At 37.9% G+C, this 10584-nt stretch overlaps 1 protein-coding gene and 1 pseudogene across 1 annotated transcript; both read left to right on the forward strand.

Moving 5' to 3' along the window:
- Positions 1-3: 3 nt before the first annotated feature.
- On the forward strand, positions 4-6562 carry LOC113233710 (band 4.1-like protein 3; the record flags this gene model as incomplete). The annotated part of the gene is made up of 4 exons (XM_026468889.1): positions 4-92; positions 403-555; positions 3185-3370; positions 4801-6562. Coding segments are annotated over 4 exons (570 nt in total), but the record flags the coding sequence as incomplete, so codon positions are not given.
- On the forward strand, positions 3622-4296 carry LOC113233709 (annotated as a pseudogene).
- Positions 6563-10584: the final 4022 nt, after the last annotated feature.

Raw genomic sequence — 10584 nt, forward strand, 5'->3', positions numbered from 1 at the left:
CCGTCGGTGCTAGCTGAGCACAGAGTCGCGCCGGTTAACGTCTTGAATGACGAACTGGTGGACAAGATACGGGAGCTTTATAGGAAACATCGGTCAGTTTTTTGAGGTTGATCATTTGCCAATCGCTGCCAATTGTGACACTTGAGCCAGACCAGAAAACCCACGACATTTTTACTCGACATTTGCGGAATCATCGAATAAATCGACGAGGCCATAACATGTAAAAGAAGAAGGAACCTCTCTTAAAAAGGAACCGTCCCATTCACCATTCTTGGCAGAATGGGTGACTATTTAGTGGACCTGTGGACTTCGTTCATTTATTTTCGCTATTGCACTTTTTGTGCAATATTTGACGTTTAACATGGACGGGTTCGTCACTTACTTATTGAATTCTATTTTCAGAGGCCAAACTCCCGCGGAAGCCGAACTGAACTACCTCGAAAACGCGAAGAAGCTGAGCCTATACGGCTCTGAGCTACACTGCGCACAAGACTCTGATGACATCGACATTGTGCTTGCTATTTGTGCTAATGGTGTCTCCATTTACCGAGATGGGTAAGACCACAGAACCATAAATACAGTGGAAGTGCTTAGTTTGTGTGACACGTATGCCAACAGTACGCGACGTTCCGCTCACATGAGCTCAATCATTTAGCATTTAAGTTTATTTGAAAAGAGCAATCTATCGAGTTTCTTGCTCGTTCTTCTCAGGGAGGTCAGCACAGTGAACGACGAAATTTTCAAGTGTAAATTTATTTAACTAAATAAATGGTTCTTTGAGTTTGACTGCGATTTTGCGAAAACCTAAGGGCTCTTACACATAAACACGTTACAACGTATGTGTAAGAACTCTTAAGGCTCGCTAGGGTACGACGTCGTCGTGCTACGACGTAACGTCGTACCGTGTTTATGTGTAAGAGCTCTTAGAACTCCTTATTTATGAAAGTTTTTTTTAATTTTTATGGTGGGTTCCTAACATTTAGCGTTTAATGTGCTTTAGAGAGGACCTGGTTTTATTAACATCGCTCTTCAATTTCCTCAGACTATTAGGTCCACTCTATAGTGTTGCCGTGTCCATGCAAGAAGAATAAAAAATACTGTTGTTTTAGTATATTTTTTTAATGCTGTTTAATAAAATATACACCGGTTTTCTTGGTGTCGCCATCTCTGAGGTTCCCGGTTCGACTCCCAGCCCGGTTAATGTTGAAAAAACTAACTTTTCTATATTGTCTCGGGTCTGGGTGTTCGTAAACACAGACCAATTTCGGAAGATTCGTTTCCTATATTATCGAAACCAGGTCTACCCTTAAAATTCAAATTCAAAGTCATCTTTATTTGGGGCGCACTATAAGTTTCCGGAATGAATAAGAAAAAAATACTATAAATGGTCAGAAATGAATTTATTGTTTCTCAAAATATTCTCCGTTAGCGTTAATGCACTTTTTCATACAAATGAACCAATTTTGAAAACATTTATACCACTCCTCCGTGACAATCTCTAAAACATATTGTTCATACTCTTCGACAGCCTCTTCAGGTGATGAATCGTTGACCGCGTAACTGGTTCTTAATTTTTGGAAATAAATAAAAGTCTCAAAGTGCCATGTCGGGACTGTACGCTGGATGGCTCTTAAGGTCAACGTTGTTCACTTTCAAAAATTCATTTGTCTCTCTGGCCGTGTGAGAACTGGTATTATCGTGGTGCAAGATGATATGGCGTTTACGGTTATTTTTACGGAGTTTTTTAATAACCTCCGGCAAACAAATGCTCGTGTGCCGATCAATAGTCACGGTACAACAATTCTTCAAACAACTGTAGCCACGTGTCCAGTTTTATTAAAAAAAGAAGCAATCATCCGCTTAGAGGCACTTTGCACGCACACCACTTTGGTTGGTCTCATCTCGAAAGACCCATACGCTCGATTGCTGCTTTGTTTTGGGATTGTAACTATAAATCCATGTTTCGTCACCTATTACTATATCCCACACCAAATTTCACGCCCCTTCGTTGAATCTCGTAAGTATGGCATTGCACCAAGTGATGCGATCCGTTTTTTGAGCCTCAGTCAAATATGTGGGATCCACCGAGAGTACAGCTTTTTCGCTCCCAAATGTTTGTGTAGTATTGATTGTATTTGACTCATGCCTATGCCTAAAGATGCCTGAATCTCATGGTATGTCACATGCCTGTCTGTTTTGATCATATGGATGTACGGGCGATCATCACGAAATTCGTCACGGAGATTCACACGACCGCGTTTGAATTCTGCAAACCAGCTATAAATAGTCGTCTTGGACGGTGCTTCATCGCCAAAAACAATTTGAAACCGAGCGAAGCTCCGCTGAGCTGTTAAATTACACTTAAAGTCGTAGAAAATCAACCAACGAAAATTTTCATGAATTCCATGGTGATGTAAACAACCAATTTCTAAAATGACGCCACCATGTAAAAACAAGTGACAGTCAGATGAAACAAACTGTATTCTACAGCTCAAGAGATCCATTTTCAAATGTTGTAATTACTTTTTAAAAATTGTTTATGTAAGTGGACAGTTCCGGAAACTTAAGTGCGCCCTATGTATTTCATAAGTAAACAAATTACACTTGAAATATATTGATTAAACTCTACTGTTCATTCGTAAGGCAGATTCCCCTGAGAAGAATGGGCAAGAAACGCTAGGGGTTCCTCTTTGTGAATATTCTTTTCAATACATATACATATATCATTTACAATATTTATTTCAAACAGAATACCTGCAAGAGCTAAACCCCCACGGTCACGTGGTAATAACCTCACGTATTTTAAAGAAAGAAGCACATTGCCCCTTAGAAGAATTTGTGACTTTGTGAAGGCAACTGTCAAGAACAGCTATTTCTATTCCTTGTTTATACCTACACCATCCTCATTTAGCGCCTATCGTGTTCATTGTGCGTGTCTGTACTTGTGCAATAAGCAGTTTTCTTTCTTTCTTTAATCGGGCTGTAGAGGTGTTCAGCCGCTTTAATGCGTAGAACCATATTCCAACATACTATATATATTTTAAACGATCTATGTATATTCTATACCTTCCCACAGCATAATGTGGATTGATAACAAAATCTTCATGGTTTATTGACGTTCTTTCAGTCAAAACGTAGTACAACAACAAGATCCATCATTTTAAAGTCTGTTCCTTATTTCCAGATTGTTGATGAATCGTTTTCCATGGGCAAAGATCGTCAAGATCAGCTACAACAAGCGATTGTACACGCTTAAGCTGCGAGCCAGCGAGTTCGACGAGTTCGAAACCCATCTCAGTTTCAAGTTGCCCGCTACAAGAGCCTGCAAGAAACTGTGGAAGTGCAGCGTCGAACATCATATGTTTTTCAGGTATATTTCTTTCTTAAATTTAGTCTTGGAAACAGTTCTCATACAATCGGTGACGAAGGAGTGTCTCTCTACATCTCCCTTTACGGTCATACTTCCAACATGCTTATAATACAGTAAGATTCTGGTTGATATTCGAAATTTATCATTCACGAGGTTGAAGACTATCTCGAAACAAAAAACAAAAATCGTTCAAAATTCGTCTCTCAATCTTTGTCCCTCTAATATCTAATTTAAAAAGAAAACTGTCAAAAATGACAGGTCGCGGAAAAGGCGAGAAAGGACTCGGCAAAGGAGGCGCATAACGCTACAGAAAAGTACTTCCAGGGCATAACAAAAGCTGTAATTAGAAGATTAGCTGGAAGAGGCGGTGTTAAACGAATTTCTGGTTTAATTTACGAAAAAACGAGAGACATTTTGAAAGTATAGTCATACCTACGTCATGCTGTAACCTACACTAGCGAAAAGAAAAAACGTTATGCCGGGAGCACGAGTCGTTTTCGCTTGCTTGCGTGACTCGTTTCGCGCATACGCGAAGATCTGTCTTTTGCGCGCAGGGAGGACTGTTCACGAGTCGCTGGCTTGCGCCGGTTTGCTTTGTGTTGGATTTCTTTGCGTCGCGTGTGTTTGATATCTAGCATGTTTGATATTTCCACGCAAGCAACAGGGAACGTTTGCGGAGGACAGCGCCACTGGCCAATCACAGAGCAGCGGCGTCCACGTATCCAATAAAACCAAAATAAAGACAAGGCGCCGCGCATGCGCGCAAGTCTCTCCGCAACGCACAGCGGAAGACTTGTGAACGCCTTTGGAAGGAAGGAAGGAAGCAAAAATGCAAGTGAAAGATTCGTGCACCCAGCATTACGGCCATGGATGTGGTCTATGCATTAAAGAGACAAGGAAGAATGTTGTATGGCTTTGGCGGATGAGAATTTAAAAAAAATGTAGGTTGATTTAAAAAAATCAAAATATATAATTATTCGTTTTTTGATTAATGATGATTTTATTAAAGCCCTTTTCAGGGTTGCAAAAAAAAAACCACTTTAGCGATCCCTTTACGTTATTATAGTTTTTATTCGGTCATTCAGGGACTAGTGTTCACTACCTAATTTTTGTGGCGATTTTTATTATTTAAATATTCAAGTGTATTATCTTGTAATTATTCATTAATATTTCACGATGCAATACTCGAATACGAAATAATATTGCACAATAAATAACAAAAATTACCACGGAAATTAGATAGTAACCACTAGTCCGAGAATGACCGCTATCTATGATATTTGAAATAAATATTGTAAAAATGTTTAAGTATTGATAAGAAACCCCCTTGAGTTTCTTACTCATTCGTTTCAGATGTCTCTTTACGAATGAGGCGTAGTGTTCAATGTGATTGGCTTACCTAAGTCATAATTAAATATTTGAATACGCAGACGGGAGGCCCCGGTGAAGGTGGAGCGCGTGTCGGGCTTCCCCCGCCTGGGCTCCCGACGCCTGTCGTGCCGGCGCACGCTGCGCCAGCTGCGCCAGCAGCACCAGCAGACCGACTACCTGGCGCGGGAGATCGCGGCTTGACGTCACTGCCAGAACACTGTCGGAAGCAGAAGAACTTCTTTATTCTCCCCCTCCCTCTGAACTCTACTACGAAAAGACCCACTGAAAAGTGCAAGAACCGATAGAGGCACATTGAAGTTTGTAGAATAATTAAAGATATTCCCTTTTTTTGAGAAATTTACATAATTATGCCCTTTTTATAAAAACAAAAATGTAAACCGTCTTCAAAAGTTTGTGAAATTACATATATTTGCCAAGTTTTATTGAAAACGATTAAGGAAAAGTGGTTGAAATCCAATAAACCTTATTTATTCCCTAATATAATAAGGGTAGCACCCTTGGAGGTGGATTATTTTCTTTAAATTTAAATGGGACCAATACTGAGGTAACCTCTTTCCAATAAAAAAAGAATCGTCGAAATCGGTTCATACACACAAAAAATACAGTCGAATTGAGATCCTCCTTTTTAGAAATCGGTTAAAAATAAATAAAAATACCTACGAAGTGAAACTAATATATCGTGTTTCATATCAAGTAGAATTATGTCATATTGTTACAATTTTCTTTAAAACTGTTTTTTATATTAATGAGAGTATCTTAACACCGGTTGTTGTGAATGATTTGTTCAACATCACCAAAACATCTTTCGACTGAATTAATATGGATAACGCTTGCTTTGTCATTTTCAAATTTTAACTTTATTATTGAGGTGCGATATAGTATAATGGCGCCATAGAAGCAACCTTGCGCAGGCGCTTCAGAAAGTCAAATCAAACATAGTCTAAACGGGCACTATACGTTTATTATACGGAATATAAATATTTATCTAGAATATAATTTTAAACACACATTTTTAACACATAGTTTAACTCTAATGTATGGAATAATTATATATAATAAGTAATAAATAACGCTAAGTGTTCTTAGAAAGATATTTACATCTTATACTAGACGTAATTTTTAAACGACGCTAAGTGCCATAATTATTCGTTATGACCATAATTATTAAAGAAATATGCAAGGGCCAAACTAGCGGAAATTACTCCGATTAAATTAGATTAATATGTGAACGTTGTAACGCATAATAGAAAATAAAATATTCGTACGCACTGCAACCGTTCAATGTACATATATATGGACGCGTTGCTTTATTGTATTTGTCATATCGATGCCTCACTTTCTCATACACATATCTTACAAAGAGTGATTATTAATGAGACGGTAAAACTTTCTATTTAATTTAAATTTCTTATCATGTGTGAATATGAAGGAAATATGACGTGAGCTCAGCCTGCAAAGTTTACATTTTTTGTATTTCAGTTACTTTGTTCTCTAAGTAACGTGTTTGGGAAAGTCCTTTAGGATTGTTGGACCCACTGCTTGGTTCCGCTAGTGGGTCTAGTATGATTATCAAATACTCATGGTTCCATTGCTTAACACAAGTGGATCAATCAGAATTTTTGTGAATACTGTTGTTCCCGCTATATGTCATTTTAAGTTACTTTGTCATATGTCATTAACATAATAATTTAAAGAAATGTACATTGAGATAAATCAGATCCGTAGGCAAATTTTCAGATTGCTTTTAGTTTAATTTACTTTTAATTTAGACTGAATGTATTTTTATGTATTAAAATCTTGTCGTTCACGTAAATAAAAATAGAGTTATTTTTGTAAACGTGTGGTTTATTTTCACCTTCGTTGAGAAATAGACACAAATCTGTAACCTTTTACGGTGACCAACTGACTTGTATGGCTGAAGTATTTACAAATACAACAAAAAGACTGCCATGAATTAATAATAATAATAATAACGCACACACTGAAAACGGAAACCCTGAGTCGCGGGTGCCATAGACACACATAGACAACCACAAATTACACCCAAACTCACGAGAGAAATAAATGTAGGCCATACACATATTTCTCCTGGCCTGGGAATCGAACCCAGGACCTCTGCATGGCAGTGTAATTACGTATAATGTCCAATTTTCTGCAAAGTAAGTGATAGTTGACTTTGTCGAAGTTTGTTGCTTATGGCGCCAACCCGCCAAAACTCACTACCAGCAAAAGTATATATTCGACTGGAGATATATAATCACTTACCAGTGTGCTAATAGGTGACTTCGAGAATAGTGTCGTTTCCATTGTGCCATTGTACGAAATTCGCGGCGCCAAAAAAGTCCCAACAAACCCTACTATACTATTACAGTACTCTGCTAATTGCAGAATTCGAGAATAGTGTCGTTGCTGTAGTACCATTGTGCATGTATTTTCTTATTGATACAAAACACAAAAGTACATGGAGAACTTCATAAAATTTGCTGTCTCGAACTGTACTTCAGATGGTAAGAGCGCCAGACACGTTGAGACGACAGACGCTGGTTCGACTCCTGTCGGACCGGGGGAATTTTCTTTGTATTAGTTTCATCTTTGTATCAATAACAAACCAGTAGAGTATTTTTACAAAAAATAAATGAATATCATGGTATAGTCTTGATACAATCTTGATACATCTTTTTATTGAAATATATACTTATATACAAATGAATAGGTATAGAAATAGGCATGCAATTTCATATGAAGCTAAGCACTCGTATTTTGTATTTGAAGATAAGTAAAAATCATTTTATAAATGTAAGATTGTTTTTTTATTTAGTTAAGTACCTAAACAAATGGACTTTAGTAAAAACATCATGCTATTCGATATGATTAAATATTAAATGTATCTTTTTATGTTGATAACCTCAAAAATTACAAGAAGTCGAAAAATCCTTTCTTTTTTGATATTACATCAGTGTATTGGTTAGACTAGACACGAAACAGCCAGTTACTAACACAAACTATGCCACCAACACGCAGTGAGTACCGACCGCTGCCAACAGATGGCAGTATTTGTATCCTTATGTTTCGTGCGTTGTATTCATGTTGTATTGAATTATCTTGCTTCTACCTTTTTGGAATAGCTGGCCAAAAATCTTAGAAATCGCTCAGCTCTCGAGAAAAAATTTGGAGACTGACAACCAACAGAGGTGTTTAGGTCCCTTAACAACATTTTGATATTATGGTAACTACAAAGCGTAAATCATTTTATAGTTCCTTAACAATACCTCTGTCGACTCTCAGCAACTCACAGCCAACAAACATTTTACCCGTGTGTGGCGGTCATGGCCAAAATGTTGGCATTCCACAAGTTTAACAACTCACATTACACAGATAACACACAGGTGCTACATTATATATATACATAAATTTCTAAAAATATAATATTATATAAACAAGATTTTTGATCAATGTATTTAGAAGCAGTAGAACTCCTTGCAAAATATTTCATCCAGGGGGACTTGTGGCACGTGACGTGACGGGCGTAGTGGCAGTGCCCCTCATATCTTTGCGATTTAAACCTCTGAGTGGCACTGCAACTGTTATGGATAGACGTGAAGCTTACCATCAGACGAACGACTAGTTCGTCCCGTCACTTAATATTATTTTGAAAAAGGTATAAAATGTGTTTCTTTTTTATAAAGTTTCTCACTATACAGTCAAACTCATCGAAGGGTGTCAGCTGTTAAAAACACGTCTTAAGATGTCACCAGATTTAAGCGACGATGTGACCTAGGATGGTACGCGTTTGCCTAAAAAATGTCTATTCACTCTAGCCTTGAATAGCCCCAAATTGTACTTTTCGGGAAACACAGAGTATTCCATTCCTTTGCCGTACGCATCGGAAAGGAGGAAGCAAAGCGCTTATTGCGAATGGGTGGTGTATAACGACATGGATGGAATGTTCCGGGCCTTCTAGTCGATCGAAGGAGGAACGGTAAGGGTGGAACTAAATTGAAAAGTTTCTGCACTCCCCGATATGTACCCGATAGAAAATCATATTTAGAAACGCAGGGGATCTACGCGAAACAGAAAAAAATGGCACGTTGTCTACGAGACAAAAAGTTTGAGATCCTGTGCCACTTTTTTATTTCTGTACCTCTCTTACGCAACGTGTATAATAATTCACGTGACTGTAGCAGTTTATCCGTAACTGTGACTATTAAAGATTATTAAAACGTGTATAATTGAAAAATACACTTGCTGCTGCATTTAAAGATAATCCGTCGTATTCTCGCGAAGAATGATCGAGATGTCCGCAAGTGGAATGCTAATAAGTATATTTACCAAGACTAGGTAATATCAGGTAACCTGATACATATATTATACAAATTGTAGCAATCGTGGTAAACGTTCAATGTCAATACATCAGTGTTGCGTCAGAGTCAAAGAATCTTTATTTTAGTACGCCAATTATGGTGGTTTTCCACCGGCGCGCCGCGGCGAGGCGAGGCGAGACAAAATTTCAATTATCTCTTAGCGTTTCTTTGGTGGAAATGGTCTGGATTGACGTGGATGGGCGAGGCGACAATTGAAATATTCATTGATGTAATATTGAACCATATTTCTCCCTACATAGAGTATTATACTCTTTAATGGAAACACGATTTCTCGCGCATGGTCTCGCGAGTACCCACGAGGGTTATTAATATCAACGCAAGATTGCGGCGTACGTACGATTTGAGATTTTAAAAAAGTTGGTTTTATCTGATTCTTCTTCCGTTAACATATGTAATAATTTACGGGATACGTTATTTCAGCCGGACAGCTCAGACAGCACTGATCACCATCACAGCGCGAGCTCACGCGAGATCGCGATGGCTCGCGGGAGGGATATAAGGGAAATAAGCCGGTGAGATTTCTATTTCATCGATTGAAACAGAGAAAGCGTTTCATCTCGCCACAACACACGCCTCCCAGATGGAAAACCATTACACTTGGGATTGTCATCTTGATTAAACCCTACCACTCATTCGTAAGTTGCCTTACGAAGTGGAGTTAGGAGCTTCCGACAATGTTGCCGGAAGTGATGGTGGTCAAAGTAAGCAAATTACAAAATTAAAAGTCAGGTAAGCAAATTGCAATGTTGAGCAAGAAACTCCAGGGGTTGCTCTTTGTAAATAAACGTTTATCATTTACAATATTTATTTAAAACATCAAATTAGTTTGTTCGGGAACTAAACAGGTCATTACCGAGGATTTTTATCATCCCAATAAATTGTTGCAGTAAGCAGTTGACTATAAACTTCGTGAATGGCAAATTTTGAATATCAACGTAGAACTTTGTCTACAATAAATTAATTTGTGACCTTTATAGTATACACAGATACATCGCAATACAAACTACTACACAAACACACCCTTTACTATAATGTGTAGGTAACATGTGATTAATTACTTTTTCTATTTGCATATTTCCCAAATGTAATTCAAAATCAAGACATAATTTTTCCTTTCCAACTCTTAAACTTCTTTCCTAAGATTACTGGAAGAAATTGCTACTTAGCAAGGCCGCCTGTTGGACGTAAATGGCCGTTTATTGGTTGGTCATACTAGCTTGTCATACTGATATGACCAATGAGAGTTGTTTGTATTGGTAGTCTTATTCAACCAGTATTAACACCCTGTAGGCGTGTGCTTTTGCTGGCCGTTTTGACGTAAACTATGTTTGGTACAGTTGCGTGCAATTATATGTATGCGGTTAATCTGTAATACTTAAATTACTATTCTGTGTTGTTATTGTATTTTTTTGTGTAATATAGTACATTATTGCAGCGGCC

Source organism: Hyposmocoma kahamanoa, unplaced genomic scaffold (assembly GCF_003589595.1).
Source record: "Hyposmocoma kahamanoa isolate Upper Pololo Valley unplaced genomic scaffold, ASM358959v1 79316, whole genome shotgun sequence".
NCBI lineage: Eukaryota > Metazoa > Arthropoda > Insecta > Lepidoptera > Cosmopterigidae > Hyposmocoma > Hyposmocoma kahamanoa.